The sequence below is a fragment of the Syngnathus floridae genome, unplaced genomic scaffold, assembly GCF_059516105.1.
Source record: "Syngnathus floridae isolate MCC-2025c unplaced genomic scaffold, RoL_Sflo_1.0 HiC_scaffold_42, whole genome shotgun sequence".
Lineage (NCBI taxonomy): Eukaryota > Metazoa > Chordata > Actinopteri > Syngnathiformes > Syngnathidae > Syngnathus > Syngnathus floridae.
In genome coordinates, this window is record NW_028284071.1 from 363,129 (window position 1) to 381,799 (window position 18,671).

Consider the following 18,671-nt stretch of genomic DNA (forward strand, 5'->3'; position numbering starts at 1 on the left):
GACTTTTGGAAGGCTTTGCGCTGAAAGAAGCTTGTTGACGCTGTGCCTTTGGGCTCTTGCAGAATCTCACCAACGAGGAGCAGGTGGTCGTGATTCACGCCAGGACCCTTCTCACCCTAGCCGAGAAGGTAACGCGCACGTCCACGCACGCTCTCGCATTCTGCTTATGTGACAGCAGCCTTTCCTCAGTGGTTAGAATACATCAAAGTGACCAAGTCAGCACTTCAACAGAAGATGTTGGACATTGAAAGTGAGAAGGTAGACAGACACGCGACATCAGCCAAGGGGAACTCCGGCAATGTGCCCCAACAATTCTGACCTTGAGCTGTGCTAGGATATGTTCTGCAAGCAGAAGGGCTACCTGGATGAAGAGTTGGACTTCAGGAAGTGTTCCATGGACCAGGCTCATAAGGTAAGCCGCCCTCAAATCTCCCGCCGGACCACTGATGGACGAGGATTGCGGCCCAGAGGATCCTGGAGCTGGAGGCCATGTTGTACGAGGCGCTACCGCAGCGGGACTGCCCCGCCACGGACGGCGAAAAAGCCAGCCACGCTGGCGTGAATGACGTGCTGACGGCGGATCAGAGAGAAGAGCTTAGGAGCGCCGTGGACCAATGGAAGCGAGCCCTGATGTGCGAGTTGAGGGAGCGCGACGCTTGCATCCTCCAAGAGAGAATGGATCTGCTGCACAGCGCGCAACAGGTAAGGGCCCAAAGCCAGCCCGGCACTTACTTGCACGCTTACTGGCTTTTGAATGCCACTTTCCATTTGTCCGTCCTAGAGGAACAAAGAGCTGAAAGAATTCATCGAAGCTCAGAAGAGACAAATCAAACAATTGGAGGAGAAGTTTCTGTTTCTCTTTCTATTCTTCTCCTTGGCCTTCATTCTGTGGCCCTAACACCAGCTGGTGAGTGAGCTCCAGCGGCACCGCACTCGACACCTCCGATACACTGCCAGCCGGTCTCAGACGTTGGCAGACGCTCCGATGCCAACGTATACCCCCCGCCACGGTGACAGAGGCACCGCGTCACACCGGCGCTCATCCAATCAGAAGGCAGGAAAAGCAAATTCACATGCAGGGCACTTTTGAACCAGAAGAGAGCGCCACAAAAAACGGTTGTTGCCCCAAACGCGCACTAAAAAGGGTCAGAATAACAAGAGTCCCACTGGCCAGCCGGGGCCACCCGTCCAGCTGTTTCTTCAGGGGGGAAAAAAATTGGAGTCACCGGTGAGTACATTTTGCATTTAGCTCTGCTTTTCTGCTTCTGTCTTCAAGTGTGTGGCATCCTGCGATCAAAGAGTCAGCCAACCCCAAAGCGGTTGACCTCAACGTCCCACCACCATGCCTACCAGAGCAGGTGACGTGATGCTTTGGACATCCTTCCGTCTCAGATGCCCAAAAGTACTCTTTGCCACATCTGCGGCAATACGGTGTCTTTTCAAAGGTGCAAATAAATCCAGCGTGGGCGGAACACGCACGTCTTCGGTTTTTCCCGCTTTGTTTGTGTGACAGCTGTTGTGAAAATTTTATACAAATAAAGTTGTATAGTACAGGTTTGGCCAAGCCGCAACTCCCGAACCGCATGCGGCTCTTTTATGTTCATATCAACATTTGTGTGTGCGTGTGTGTGTGTGTGTGTGTGTGGGGGGGGGGTTGTGCGTGTTGGCTTCACTTGAGTTCAATTTGGTATTTTGGTCAAAAGCGCATGTGGTGAAATTCCACAAAGTAGGATGGGCAAACACATTTCTTTAAACTATGAGTGTCAATTGGGCTCTCGAAATGGCAGGGAAAAGATGCACAGCAAAACGAAAATACGTAGATGAACACAGGACGTTTTAATCAGAGTGGGAAAGTTTCTATTTTTTGTTGAACGTGATGGCAAACCATTCTGCCTGATATGTCAGACCTCAGCGCATTTCAAAGATTCAAATCTTCAGCGCCATGCACTTCAGCTCACTCCATGCTAACATTGATCAGGCGTCGAACCCGCATCATCATGCTTAAGAGGTGGCCATGCTAACCAGTGCGCCATTATGTCAACGCATAATAACTAAGTCTACTGGTCAAAACAGCGGTTACTATATGACGTCGCTACGTCGTGGTCACGTGACGCAGACAAGACGTCAATGGACGTGGGCAGAGTTAACTTGTTTAAAAGGGAGTAGGCAGAAGAAATATTTAATTTATTTAAATCTATTTTGAGTGCACACCATTATGCCAATGCATAACAACTGTAAATCTACTAAACAAAACAGCGGTTGCTATATGACATCTGCCACGTCGTGGTCACGTGACATACGTGACGTCGATGGGCGTAACTTTCGCCGGAATTCAAATCCGCGGGGAGAGTTAACTTGTTTAAAAGAGAGTGGGCAGAAGAATTATTTAATTTATTTAAATCTATTTGGTGTGTGCGCCATTATGTCAATGCATAACAACTGTAAGTCTACTAAACAAAACAGCGGTTGCTATTTGACGTCTGCCACGTCGTGGTCACGTGACGCGGACGTGACGTCGACGCCTACTTTACATCCCACCGATCACAGGACTCCTCGGCTGCATAACCGTGCCCCCTTCCCAACCAATCGGATTTGCTATACGCGAAAACGACGCCAATGGAAAGAGCTTCCGCCCAAATTTAAATCCGTGGGCGTGGCTCGCAGCAGGAAGTAGGAAAATGGCGGCGATGTTGACAAAGACACAGCGGATGGTAACATACGACTAACAAGAGAAATATTTTTATTTTCTGCTTGCAACTGGACCGTCCAGAGCGTACACGGTAAGTACAACTCATCGTTTTTAAAAAGAAGTACTTTTGTTGCCCTGAAAAGCGAGTGAGCGTGGCGTTTGTGGGGGACGTCGAATTTCGACGATTCTTTCTGGTCAACGGTTGTAAATGATTGTGTTGATTAAAAAAGAAAACTTGATGTAACTCTACTTTTAACTGCCGTTTCAGATAGATTTGGAATTGCATCACATCCAATTTTGCCTAGAGCGTACACGGTAAGTAACACTCGTTGTGTTTAAGGAGATTTACGTTTGTAATAGCAGAAGTGTAGCCGCGTTGCGTTGTACGTGTGAATGTTGGTCCGGGCGAAATGTTAATGTTTAATTTCATTCCTTTAGGTTCCACGGTGTTTGTTGGCTGCAAGTTTTCCACTGCAAGAAGAGGCTCATATCATTGACCAGGAGCGAGCTACAATGGTGAGTAGCCATAACATTTATGTTAAACACTTCCTATTTCATGTCTAACAGTACTTGATTTAACAAATAACCATAAATAAATACAGTGTGGGCACTGAAGTTAACATATGTGATTATACTGCCTAATCTGTCACCGAGTAGATTGTTGCAAAGTAATATAAGATCCAAAGTTGTAATTCAGAATAGTTTTCAAAAGAAGGCCATTAGAATTATATACAAGTCTGATTACCCCGAACAAGCTATTAATTAAATCACAAATTCTTCAATTCAAAGATTTGGTAGATTATCAGACAAATAATGTCTAACAGTAATTGATTTAACACATCACGATAAGTAGATTGAGTGTGGGCACTCTCAAGTTAACCTATGTGATTATACTGCCTAATCTGTTACAGAGTATGTTGTTGCCAAGTAATGTAGAATAGATCCAAAGTAGTAATCCAGAATAGTTTTGAAGAGGCCATTAGAATGATAAACAAATCTGATTACCTTGAACATAATAACAAGCTAAGTGTTTAATATGTCCTATGAAGTCAAAATTGGGCACCATCATGTGGTGAAATTTGGAATTGCATCACATCCAATTTTGCCTGGGAACAAACAGATTACATAAATCTTAGTTTTGAATAAGCCACTCCTTCTCAAACAAGTAAACTCTGCCCATTTTGCGCAGTAGATGTTCTGTTAATATCTAGTATTTATACAAAGTCATAATTTAAATTGCTTTCAACCTTCATTCATCGGTTCAACCAACATTACTCGCTCTTCTTACCAACTTGTATTGATTTAACTAAGCGTTTAATACTTCCTATCAGGTCTCAAATCGAGATTTGGCAAAATACAATTTCAGCAAATCCAATTTTGCCAGGGAACAAAAATAGATTAAATAAACTAAATAAGTCCTCTTCCCATTAAATAAATCAGAAAAGTCTGTCTTGTAACCAGTCCTCTTCAAACAAGTAAAGTCTGCCCATTTTGTGCCGTAGATTTTGTGTCTATGCCTAGTATTTAAACAAAATCATAATTTAAACGACTTCTTTCCTTCATTCACTTTGGAAATTTGGAATTGCAGCAAATCGAATTTTGGCAGGGAACAAAAATAGATCAATTAAACTAAATAAGTCTTCTTCCCATTAAATAAATTAAAAAAGTCTGTCTTGTAACCAGTCCTTTTCAAACAAGTAAAGTCTGCCCATTTTGTGCCGTCGATTTTGTGTTAATGCCTAGTATTTATACAAAATCATAATTTAAAGGACTTCATTCCTTCATTCACTTTGGAAATTTGGAATTGCAGCACATCAAATTTTGCCTGGGAAGAAAAGTAGATTAAATAAATTTAATAAGTCTTACTACTTCCCATTAAATAAATTAAATACGTCTTACTTGTTCCCACTCCTTTTCAAAACAGTAGTTTAAAACGAGGGCCCTTCACTCAATCTTTAACCTCAACCCCGCACGTTGTGTTGTATCTGTGAATGTTGGTTGTGGCCAAATGATAGTTTTCTTTCATTCGTTTAGGTTCCAAGAAAACTTGATGTAACTCTACTTTTAACTGCCGTTTCAGATAAGCGGGTATTACGTCGCAGTCAAATGCCGCGGATATGACGTAATTGCCCGAACCTCCGCCAAAATTCAAATCTGTTGGCGCGATGGCCGTGAGCCACTGAGCAGCGACGATTATCAACAGAAATATCTTTATTTTCTGCTTGCAACTGGACCGTCTAGAGCGTACACGGTAAGTAACACTCATTGTGTTTAAGGAGATTTACGTTTGTAATAGCAGAAGTGTAGCCGCGTTGCGTTGTACGTGTGAAAATTGGTCGAGGCGAAATGTTAATGTTTAATTTCATTCCTTTAGGTTCCACGGTGTTTGTTGGCTGCAAGTTTTCCACTGCAAGAAGAGGCTCGTATCATTGACCAGGAGCGAGCTACAATGGTGAGTAGCCATAACATTTATGTTAAACACTTCCTATTTCATGTCTAACAGTACTTGATTTAACAAATAACCATAAATAAATACAGTGTGGGCACTGAAGTTAACATATGTGATTATACTGCCTAATCTGTCACGGAGTAGATTGTTGCAAAGTAATATAAGATCCAAAGTTGTAATTCAGAATAGTTTTCAAAAGAAGGCCATTAGAATTATATACAAGTCTGATTACCCTGAACAAGCTATTAATTAAATCACAAATTCTTCAATTCAAAGATTTGGTAGATTATCAGACAAATAATGTCTAACAGTAATTGATTTAACACATCACGATAAGTAGATTGAGTGTGGGCACTCTCAAGTTAACATATGTGATTATACTGCCTAATCTGTTACAGAGTATGTTGTTGCCAAGTAATGTAGAATAGATCCAAAGTAGTAATCCAGAATAGTTTTGAAGAGGCCATTAGAATGATAAACAAATCTGATTACCTTGAACATAATAACAAGCTAAGTGTTTAATATGTCCTATGAAGTCAAAATTGGGCACCATCATGTGGTGAAATTTGGAATTGCATCACATCCAATTTTGCCTGGGAACAAACAGATTACATAAATCTTAGTTTTGAATAAGCCACTCCTTCTCAAAGAAGTAAACTCTGCCCATTTTGCGCAGTAGATGTTCTGTTAATATCTAGTATTTATACAAAGTCATAATTTAAATTGCTTTCAACCTTCATTCATCGGTTCAACCAACATTACTCGCTCTTATTACCAACTTGTATTGATTTAACTAAGCGTTTAATACTTCCTATCAGGTCTCAAATCGAGATTTGGCAAAATACAATTTCAGCAAATCCAATTTTGCCAGGGAACAAAAATAGATTAAATAAACTAAATAAGTCCTCTTCCCATTAAATAAATCAGAAAAGTCTGTCTTGTAACCAGTCCTCTTCAAACAAGTAAAGTCTGCCCATTTTGTGCCGTAGATTTTGTGTCTATGCCTAGTATTTAAACAAAATCATAATTTAAACGACTTCTTTCCTTCATTCACTTTGGAAATTTGGAATTGCAGCAAATCGAATTTTGGCAGGGAACAAAAATAGATCAATTAAACTAAATAAGTCTTCTTCCCATTAAATAAATTAAAAAAGTCTGTCTTGTAACCAGTCCTTTTCAAACAAGTAAAGTATGCCCATTTTGTGCCGTCGATTTTGTGTTAATGCCTAGTATTTATACAAAATCATAATTTAAAGGACTTCATTCCTTCATTCACTTTGGAAATTTGGAATTGCAGCACATCAAATTTTGCCTGGGAAGAAAAGTAGATTAAATAAATTTAATAAGTCTTACTACTTCCCATTAAATAAATTAAATACGTCTTACTTGTTCCCACTCCTTTTCAAAACAGTAGTTTAAAACGAGGGCCCTTCACTCAATCTTTAACCCCAACCCCGCACGTTGTGTTGTATCTGTGAATGTTGGTTGTGGCCAAATGATAGTTTTCTTTCATTCGTTTAGGTTCCAAGAAAACTTGATGTAACTCTACTTTTAACTGCCGTTTCAGATAAGCGGGTATTACGTCGCAGTCATGTGCCGTGGATATGACGTAATTGCCCGAACCTCCGCCAAAATTCAAATCTGTTGGCGCGATGGCCGTGAGCCACTGAGCAGCGACGATTATCAACAGAAATATCTTTATTTTCTGCTTGCAACTGGACCGTCTAGAGCGTACACGGTAAGTAACACTCATTGTGTTTAAGGAGATTTATGTTTGTAATAGCAGAAGTGTAGCCGCGTTGCGTTGTACGTGTGAAAATTGGTCGAGGCGAAATGTTAATGTTTAATTTCATTCCTTTAGGTTCCACGGTGTTTGTTGGCTGCAAGTTTTCCACTGCAAGAAGAGGCTCGTATCATTGACCAGGAGCGAGCTACAATGGTGAGTAGCCATAACATTTATGTTAAACACTTCCTATTTCATGTCTAACAGTACTTGATTTAACAAATAACCATAAATAAATACAGTGTGGGCACTGAAGTTAACATATGTGATTATACTGCCTAATCTGTCACGGAGTAGATTGTTGCAAAGTAATATAAGATCCAAAGTTGTAATTCAGAATAGTTTTCAAAAGAAGGCCATTAGAATTATATACAAGTCTGATTACCCTTAACATAACAACAAGCTATTAATTAAATCACAAATTCTTCAATTCAAAGATTTGGTAGATTATCAGACAAATAATGTCTAACAGTAATTGATTTAACACATCACGATAAGTAGATTGAGTGTGGGCACTCTCAAGTTAACAGATATGATTATACTGCCTAATCTGTTACAGAGTATGTTGTTGCCAAGTAATGTAGAATAGATCCAAAGTAGTAATCCAGAATAGTTTTGAAGAGGCCATTAGAATAATAAACAAATCTGATTACCTTGAACATAATAACAAGCTAAGTGTTTAATATGTCCTATGAAGTCAAAATTGGGCACCATCATGTGGTGAAATTTGGAATTGCATCACATCCAATTTTGCCTGGGAACAAACAGATTAAATAAATCTTAGTTTTGAATAAGCCACTCCTTCTCAAACAAGTAAACTCTGCCCATTTCGCGCAGTAGATGTTCTGTTAATATCTAGTATTTATACAAAGTCATAATTTAAATTGCTTTCAACCTTCATTCATCGGTTCAACCAACATTACTCGCTCTTATTACCAACTTGTATTGATTTAACTAAGCGTTTAATACTTCCTATCAGGTCTCAAGGCAAGATTTGGCAAAATACAATTTCAGCAAATACAATTTTGCCAGGGAACAAAAATAGATTAAATAAACTAAATAAGTCTTCTTCCCATTAAATAAATCAGAAAAGTCTGTCTTGTAACCAGTCCTCTTCAAACAAGTAAAGTCTGCCCATTTTGTGCCGTAGATTTTGTGTCTATGCCTAGTATTTAAACAAAATCATAATTTAAACGACTTCTTTCCTTCATTCACTTTGGAAATTTGGAATTGCAGCAAATCGAATTTTGCCAGGGAACAAAAATAGATCAATTAAACTAAATAAGTCTTCTTCCCATTAAATAAATTAAAAAAGTCTGTCTTGTAACCAGTCCTTTTCAAACAAGTAAAGTCTGCCCATTTTGTGCCGTCGATTTTGTGTTAATGCCTAGTATTTATACAAAATCATAATTTAAAGGACTTCATTCCTTCATTCACTTTGGAAATTTGGAATTGCAGCACATCAAATTTTGCCTGGGAAGAAAAGTAGATTAAATAAATTTAATAAGTCTTACTACTTCCCATTAAATAAATTAAATACGTCTTACTTGTTCCCACTCCTTTACAAAAAAGTAGTTTAAAACGAGGTCCCTTCACTCAACCTTTAACCCTATTTATTCACCTTCTAGGCTAAGTGTTAAAGGCTAAGTGTTAAAGGCTAAGTGTTAAAGGCTAAGTGTTAGAGGCTAAGTGCCAGAGGCTAGGCGCCAGAGGCGAGTTTTTGTGGGCTGAAGTTTTAGTGGGGTTAGTGTGAATACAATCCAAAAGAATACAACAGAATACAATACAATAGAATATAATACATAGATTAAATTCAATAGCTCTTACTACTTCCCATTAAATAAATTAAATACGTCTTACTTGTTCCCAATCCTTTTCAAAAAAGTAGTTTAAAACGAGGGCCCTTCACTCAACCTTTAACCTCAACCCCGCACGTCACATTGTGTTGTATCTGTGAATGTTGGTTGTGGCCAAATGATAGTTTTCTTTCATTCGTTTAGGTTCCACGGTGTTTGTTGGCTATGTTTTCCACTGTCAGAAGGATGAAAATACAAAGTACAACGCTTGGACGTGGGCGAAGACGTCACCGGTGAGTCCTTCCTTCCTATTTATTTACCTTCTAGATGCTAGAGGCTAAGTGTTAGAGGCTAAGTGTTAGAGGCTAAGTGTTAAACACAATACGAACAACACAACGATACTGCACTGAACAACACGATACCGCACTGAGAAACACGATACCGCACTGAACAACACGATACCGCACTGAACAACACCATGCCGCACTGAACACCATGCCACACTGAACAACACCATCCCGCACTGAACAACACCATGCCGCACTAAACAACACCATGCCGCACTGAACAACACCATGCCTCACTGAACGACACCATGCCGCACTGAAAGACACCATGCCGCACTGAACGACACCATGCCGCACTGAAAGACACCATCCCGCACTGAACACCATGCCGCACTGAACAACACCATCCTGCACTGAACAACACCATCCCGCACTGAACAACACCATGCCGCACTGAACAACATTATGCCGCACTGAACATTATGCCGCACTGAACAACACCATGCCGCACTGAACAACACCATGCCGCACTGAACAACATTATGCCGCACTGAACAACACCATGCCGCACTGAACAACACCATGCCGCACTGAACAACACCATGCCGCACTGAACAACATTATGCCGCACTGAACAACACCATGCCGCACTGAACAACACCATCCTGCACTGAACAACACCATCCCGCACTGAACAACACCATGCCGCACTGAACAACATTATGCCGCACTGAACAACATTATGCCGCACTGAACAACACCATGCCGCACTGAACAACATTATGCCGCACTGAACAACATTATGCCGCACTGAACAACACCATGCCGCACTGAACAACACCATGCCGCACTGAACAACACCATGCCGCACTGAACAACATTATAACGCACTGAACAACACCATCCCGCACTGAACAACACCATGCCGCACTAAACAACATTATGCCGCACTGAACAACATTATGCCGAAATGAACAACACCATGCCGCACTGAACAACACCATGCCGCACTGAACAACACCATCCCGCACTGAACAACACCATCCCGCACTGAACAACACCATGCCGCACTGAACAACACCATGCCGCACTGAACAACACCATGCCGCAATGAACAACACCATCCCGCACTGAACAACATTATGCCGCACTGAACAACATTATGCCGCACTGAACAACACCATGCCGCACTGAACAACACCATGCCGCACTGAACAACACCATCCTGCACTGAACAACACCATCCCGCACTGAACAACACCATGCCGCACTGAACAACATTATGGCGCACTGAACAACATTATGCCGCACTGAACAACACCATGCCGCACTGAACAACACCATGCCGCACTGAACAACACCATGCCGCAATGAACAACACCATCCCGCACTGAACAACACCATGCCGCACTGAGCAACACCATGCCGCACTGAACAACACCATCCTGCACTGAACAACACCATGCCGCACTGAACAACACCATTCCGCACTGAACAACACCATGCCGCACTGAACAACATTACGCTGCACTGAACAACACCATGCCGCACTGAACAACACCATGCCGCACTGAACAACACCATGCCGCATTGAACAACACCATGCCGCATTGAACAACACCATGCCGCACTGAACAACACCATCCTGCACTGAACAACACCATGCCGCATTGAACAACACCATGCCGCACTGAACAACACCATCCTGCACTGAACAACACCATCCCGCACTGAACAACACCATCCCGCATTGAACAACACCATCCTGCACTGAACAACACCATGCCGCACTGAACAACACCATGCCGCACTGAACAACACCATTCCGCACTGAACAACACCATGCCGCACTGAACAACACCATCCTGCACTGAACAACACCATCCCGCACTGAACAACACCATGCCGCATTGAACAACACCATCCTGCACTGAACAACACCATCCTGCACTGAACAACACCATGCCGCACTGAACAACACCATGCCGCACTGAACAACACCATGCCGCACTGAACAACACCATGCCGCACTGAACAACATTATGCCGCACTGAACAACATTATGTCGCACTGAACAACACCATGCCGCACTGAACAACACCATGCCGCACTGAACAACATTATGCCGCACTGAAAAACACCATGCCGCACTGAACAACACCATCCCGCACTGAACAACACCATGCCGCATTGAACAACACCATGCCGCACTGAACAACACCATGCTGCACTGAACAACATTATGCTGCACTGAACAACACGATCCTGCATTGAACAACACCATGCCGCACTGAACAACACCATCCTGCACTGAACAACACCATCCTGCACTGAACAACACCACCCCGCACTGAACAACACGATCCCGCATTGAACACCATCCTGCACTGAACAACACCATGCCGCACTGAACAACACCATTCCGCACTGAACAACACCATGCCGCACTGAACAACACCATGCCGCACTGAACAACACCATGCCGCACTGAACAACATTATGCCGCACTGAACAACACCATGCCGCACTGAACAACACCATCCCGCACTGAACAACACCATGCCGCATTGAACAACACCATGCCGCACTGAACAACACCATCCTGCACTGAACAACACCATCCCGCACTAAACAACACCATGCCGCACTGAACAACATTATGGCGCACTGGACAACATTATGCCGCACTGAACAACACCATGCCGCACTGAACAACATTATGCCGCACTGAACAACATTATGCCGCACTGAACAACATTATGCCGCACTAAACAACATTATGCCGCACTGAACAACACCATGCCGCACTGAACAACACCATCCCGCACTGAACAACACCATGCCGCATTGAACAACACCGTGCCGCACTGAACAACACCATCCTGCACTGAACAACACCATCCCGCACTGAACAACACCATGCCGCACTGAACAACATTATGGCGCACTGGACAACATTATGCCGCACTGAACAACACCATGCCGCACTGAACAACATTATGCCGCACTGAACAACATTATGCCGCACTGAACAACACCATGCCGCACTGAACAACACCATGCCGCACTGAACAACACCATGCCGCACTGAACAACATTATGCCGCACTGAACAACATTATGCCGCACTAAACAACATTATGTCGCACTGAACAACACCATGCCGCACTGAACAACACCATGCTGCACTGAACAACATTATGCCGCACTGAACAACACCATCCCGCATTGAACAACACCATCCCGCAGTGAACAACACCATGCCGCATTGAACAACACCATGCCGCACTGAACAACACCATGCTGCACTGAACAACATTATGCTGCACTGAACAACACGATCCTGCATTGAACAACACCATGCCGCACTGAACAACACCATCCTGCACTGAACAACACCTTTCCACACTGAACAACACCATGCCGCACTGAACAACATTATGCCGCACTGAACAACACCATGCCGCACTGAACAACACCATGCCGCACTGAACAACACCATGCCGCACTGAACAACACCATGCCGCAATGAACAACACCATCCCGCACTGAACAACACCATGCCGCATTGAACAACACCATGCCGCACTGAACAACACCATCCCGCACTGAACAACACCACCCCGCACTGAACAACACGATCCCGCATTGAACAACACCATCCCGGACTGAACAACACCATGCCGCACTGAACAACACCATTCCGCACTGAACAACACCATGCCGCACTGAACAACACCATGCCGCACTGAACAACACCATGCCGCACTGAACAACACCATGCCGCACTGAACAACATTATGCCGCACTGAACAACACCATGCCGCACTGAACAACACCATCCCGCACTGAACAACACCATGCCGCATTGAACAACACCGTGCCGCACTGAACAACACCATCCTGCACTGAACAACACCATCCCGCACTGAACAACACCATGCCGCACTGAACAACATTATGGCGCACTGAACAACATTATGCCGCACTGAACAACACCATGCCGCACTGAACAACACCATGCCGCACTGAACAACACCATGCCGCACTGAACAACATTATGCCGCACTGAACAACATTATGCCGCACTGAACAACACCATGCCGCACTGAACAACACCATGCCGCACTGAACAACACCATGCCGCACTGAACAACACGACGTCGCACTAACAACACGACGCCGCACAGAACAACACGACGCCGCACAGAATAACACAATACCGCACAGAACAACACAATACCGCACAAACAGTTTTAGATAATATTACGTCGCAGTCATGTGACGCGGACATGACGTCAATAGGCGGAACTCACGGCAAAATTATAATCCGTGGGCGTGGCTTGCAACAGGAAGTAGGAAAGCGGCAGTTCTGGCAAACAAGACACAGCTGTTAGTAACACGATGACTAACAAGGCAAATATTTTTGTTTTCAGCTTGCAACTTGACCGTCTAGAGCGTACAAGGTAATTACAACTGTTTTTTTTTAGCCCTGAAAAGCAAGGGAGTGTGGCGTTTGGGAGGAATGTCGAACTCGGCGTCTGCTTCCAGCCACAGACGCCAAATTTCGACGATTATTTCGACTGGTCAACGGTTGTAAATTATTGCGTTGACTAAAAACTTTATTTAACTCTACTCTTAACTTTGCCGTTTCAGATATGCGGGTATTACACCGCGGAAATGACGTCAATAGGCTGAACTCTCGCCAAAATTCAAATCTGTGGGCGCAATGGCCTTGAGCGAGACACCGGATACAAACACGACGATTATCAACAGAAATATCTTTATTTTCCGCTTGCAAGTGGACCGTCTAGAGCGTACACGGTAAGTACAACTCATTGTGTTTAAAAAGATTTACGTTTGTGTAGTTTGCGTTGCGTTGTATCTGTGAATGTTGGTTGAGGCTAAATGTTAATGTTTAATTTCATTCCTTTAGGTTCCACGGTGTTTGTTGGCTGTATGTTTTCCACTGCAAGAAGAGGCTCGTATCATTGACCAGCAGGAGCTACAATGGTGAGTACCCCTTTCGTCTTCCATTTATGTTAAACACTTCCTATTTCATGTCTAACAGTACTCGATTTAACAAATAACCATAAATAAATACAGTGTGGGCAGTCACGTTAACATATGTGATTATCCTGCCTAATATGTTTATCACAAATATGTCACTAATCACTAATATGTTTATTTGTTTATCACAACACCTTTGGACCTTCAGCAATCGATTATTTACCTTCATCTACATAGAGACAGAACGATGGTGTCTTAAACATCTCATTCATTTCACCAAATAACTTCACGCAGGTGGATAACGGCCGTCTCGGTCACGCTATGTTGCGTGATGCAGTTTTGAAGAACCAAATGCATTTATTCAATGAATAAGTCAAGCTAGTTCTATGTTTATGATGTTGTAAGTTACGGTACCGATTGAAGTTGAGTTCGAAGCCAGTGGAAAACAGCGCTGCGTTTGTGCTCTCCAGGTACAAATGTTGTGATCTCTGACTGACGACCGGGCGAGACTCGAGTAAGAGATGTCCAAACGAGCTCCGGCAGGGCGGGCCAAGGCGGAGCGAACGGACGCCCTTCAGGCCGCCAATGACGAGCTGAGAACCAAACTGATGGACGTCCAGTTAGAACTTCAGCAGGAGAAGAACAAGGTGAAAACCTCAACAGACAGACACTGCCTGCCTGCCTCCCTGCCTGCCTCCCTGCCTGCCTCCCTCCCTCCCAGTTTTCCCGATGTAGATTAGACATGCGTGTGCCATGACTGTGTCAGCCTACATCAACAAATGCACCGAGGACGTCAGCACCACTAAGAATATCATCACCCGGAGCAACCAACGACCCTGGATGACTGAGGAGGTACGTCAAACGCTACGAGCGCGGAACTCTGCCTTCAAGTCTGGCGACAAGGAGACACTGAGGACAGCGAGAGCCAACTTGAACCGTGCCATCAGGATAGCGAAGCGAGACCGCAGTCGAAAATTTCAGGATCGTTTCCACGACGTCAAAAACATCAGGAGTATGTGGCAAGGCATACGGGCGATTACAGACTACAACTCACCCTCCCCCCCCCCGGTGGGTGTAGTTGATGCTGACTTTCTAAATGGTCTAAATAACTTCTTTGGGAGGTTCGAGGCACTAAACGGCACTCCAGCAGTTAAAACTGTCCCCCATCAGGAAGAGGAGGTACTCTGCCTTGACTCCGCCGATGTGTTGAAGACCCTGAGGAGAGTCAACCCCTGTAAGGCCCCTGGCCCCGACAACATTCCTGGGCGTGTGTTCAGGGAATGTGCAAGTCATCTGGCTGGGGTCATCACAGACATTTTTAACACCTCGCTGGGCCAAGCCACAGTGCCGGCGTGCTTTAAGACTGCCTCCATCATTCCGGTGCCGAAGAAACCTCAAATCACCTCATTTAATGATTACCGGCCTGTTGCACTGACTCCGGTTATGATGAAGTGCTTCGAAAGGCTGCTTAAAGGTCACATCGTTTCCAGACTCCCCCTATTATTTGACCCGTTCCAGTTTGCCGACCGGCAAAACCGCTCCACTCAGGACGCCATCTCCTCCGTTCTTCACCTGAGCCTGGCTCACCTGGAGGAGAAGAACACCCATGTGCGGAGGCTGTTCCTGGACTTCAGCTCAGCGTTTAACACCATCATCCCACAGCATCTGGTAGGAAAATTGGAACACCTGGGCTTCAACACCCCCCTTCGCAACTGGCTGCTAGACTTCCTCACCAACAGACCTCAGTCAGTCCGGGTCGGACAGAACACCTCTGATGTCATCACCCTCAGCACAGGCTCCCTTCAGGGCTGCGTCCTGAGCCCCCTGCTGTGCACCCTGATGACACACGACTGCGTCCTCAGGTTCACCACCAATCACATCGTGAAGTCAGCAGACGACACAACGGTGGTGGGGCTCATCAGAGACAACAACGACCTGGACTACAGAGAGGAGGTGGAGCAGCTGGTGGGCTGGTGCAGAGAAAACAGCCTGATCCTGAATGAGGAGAAGATGAAGGAGATCATCGTCGACTTCAGGAAAAAACAGCCTCACCACGCTCCACTGATCATCAACAGCTCAGCTGTGGAGGTGGTCAGCACCACCAAATTCCTGGGGGTCCACATCACAGAAGACCTCACCTGGACTATGAACACTACGGCACTGGTCAAGAGGGCACAGAAGCGCTTGTACTTCCTGCGGAGGATGAGGAGAGCCCACCTGCCCCCACCCATCATGAGGACGTTCTACAGGAGCACCATAGAGAGCATTCTGACAAGCTGTCTCTCTGTGTGGTGTGGAGGCTGCACCGCCTCCGATTGGAAGAACGTGAGGAGAGTGGTGAGGACAGCAGAGAGGATCATAGGGGCTCCTCTTCCCTCCATTCAGGACATTTCATCTCAGCGCTGCATGTCCCGTGCCCGTAACATCATCAATGACCCATCACACCCCCACCATGGACTGTTCTCCCTGCTGCCCTCTGGGAAGAGGTTTGCAGCATCCGCTGCAGGTCCACCAGGTTCTGCAACAGCTTTTTCCCTGCTGTCATCAGACTGTTGAACACTAGAACTGTTGAGCTCTAAACTGAACTCTGCATCACACATTCACAGAACTGTACTTTATGACACTACGGACCTCTATCTTGCACTATCTCGCACTACCAACTTTACTGAACTTGTATAAACCCTTTAAATAGAAGTTTAATACATGGTTTAGCATTCCTCTGCACACTCTTGAATACTGTTTTGCCTACTTGCACTATTGCATAATTATCACTGCTGCACTTTATACTTATTTTTAATATATATATATATATATATATATATATATAGTATATATGTATATATATATATTTTCATAGGATATGTTACTTCTATTCAACTGCAATATCACTACTTTGTTGTAAGACGTATGCAACGGAATTTCGTTTTGTATGCACCATGTGCAGACAAGATGACAATAAAGTTTGTCTAAGTCTAAGTCATGTCAGGTCAGCTGTCTGGAGAGAGAGAGAAGTCAGGACCTGCGGGCGGAGCACCACCGTGCCACCGCCGCCATGACGGAACTCAAAAGCAAACTCCATGAGGAGAAGCAGAAAGAGTTAGCCATTACCAGGGAGACATTACTGCGGCAGCATGAAATGGAGCTGATGAGAGTGATCAAAATCAAAGATGGAGAGATCCAGCGACTGAATGCCTTGGTCCTCAGCCTGAGGGACGGCTCCATGGACAAGGTGATCCGCTCTATCCGTGTCTGACTATCCGCACGCCACGTCGGGCTTCGATGCGGCCGCTACCGTATTGTGTAGCTTGTCCCCAGTAAGCGTCGCGGCGCTCCGTTGCGGTCTCAACGGCCCGGTGTGGCGCAATGTCTGCTCAGGTGAGGAGGGGGGGCGCTTTGCTGGCGGAGGTGGAGGAGACGCGGCGGTGTCGGGAGACCGAGCGGTGTCGCCTCCACCAGGAGCGCGGAAGAAGCCCTGGCAGCGGCCCAGCAGGCCTGGCAGTCCCGAGCGGCCGAGCTCCGATCGGCTCATCACCAGCATCGGGAGGAGCTGAGCCGAACCAAGAGAGACTGCGAGAGGGAGATCCGCCGACTGGTAGGACTGATCAGATGCGCGGTGCGTGGCTATGTTCCCAATTTCGTTGTATACCTGCAGTGCAATGACACCTAAGGCATTCTATTCTATTCTATTTCACAAGAAGAAAATGTCCGGTTGCTCGCTTCGCTTTTGTCACAGCAAAGGTGTTCTAGTCGATTCAAGAAAAAAATTGGCCGGTTGCTCTCTTTGTTTTTGTCACAATTCTGGCAAATGAGTTTGCCCGCCTGCCTGAGCGCTCCCCGTTTGTACATCCAGACGGATGAGATCAAGCTGAAAGACAGAGCGGTTAGTGTTTTGGATGAAGCCCTGGGGCCGGCCACGTCCACCGCCTTCAGCTGCAGACTCAGGCTGCCGAGCAGCAGATCGCTGCCCTGAGGGATTCCCAAAGGGCGGGCCTAAACTACCCTGGAAGTGGGGTCAACGCCGCTACTAGCAATCCTCTTCATTGCGTAAGCCACCTCATCACACACTTGCAGTACGCATGACTTAGTTCGTTGCTGGAGGAAGGTAGCACAAAAACAGTTTTGAACTTTGAACGAGTGCTTGTGTGTGTGTGTTGCGGGGCGTTTTCAGTCTCAGGAGGATCGGGACACGCGACGGTTTCATCTGAAAATCGCTGAGCTCAGCGCAGTCATCAGGAAACTGGAGGATCGAAACGCCCTGCTTTCTGAAGAGCGCAATGAACTGGTAATTTATTGACGGCACGCTTGAAGGTTTGCGCTACGTTTGATGCGCGCCATCCAGCGAGGCACCCATTGCGCTTGCTTATTAGTTGAGCGGCGCGGCGAGTCGGTTGCCTGGTAGATGTCTTTTATTGGGAGCCAAAGCCACGATTCCGTTCAAACCGATGCAAAAGGAATGGATACGTTCTGGCCCGCGTGTTGTGCGTCTTTCACATCCCGCACTTCATGCTTGCAGCTAAAGCGACTGAGAGAAACAGAAAGCCAGTTTCTGCCACTCCTGTACAAAAACAAACGCCTGAGCAGGAAGAATGAAGAACTCTCGCTGGTGCTGTGTCGCCTTGAAAACAAAGTGCGCTTTGTCACCCAGGAGAACGAGGAGA

General features: G+C 45.3%; 1 protein-coding gene across 1 annotated transcript; it reads left to right on the plus strand.

The window, feature by feature from the left end:
• The first annotated feature begins 68 nt into the window (after positions 1 to 68).
• LOC148378483 (janus kinase and microtubule-interacting protein 3-like) lies at positions 69 to 17,114 on the plus strand. The gene is made up of 5 exons (XM_088367880.1): positions 69 to 128; positions 190 to 258; positions 335 to 412; positions 469 to 702; positions 17,109 to 17,114. The coding sequence occupies exons 2-5, from the start codon at positions 235 to 237 to the stop codon at positions 17,112 to 17,114; spliced, it is 342 nt and encodes a 113-aa protein (XP_088224006.1). The 5' UTR covers positions 69 to 128; positions 190 to 234.
• The last annotated feature ends 1,557 nt before the right edge of the window (positions 17,115 to 18,671 follow it).

Excerpts from the sequence above, each read along its gene's own strand:
- LOC148378483 (XM_088367880.1), top strand. The coding sequence starts at position 235 with ATGTTGGACATTGAAAGTGAGAAG. Across the intron at positions 259-334 it reads TGGACATTGAAAGTGAGAAG|GATATGTTCTGCAAGCAGAA; the intron begins GTAGACAGACAC and ends GAGCTGTGCTAG. Across the intron at positions 413-468 it reads CCATGGACCAGGCTCATAAG|AGGATCCTGGAGCTGGAGGC; the intron begins GTAAGCCGCCCT and ends ATTGCGGCCCAG.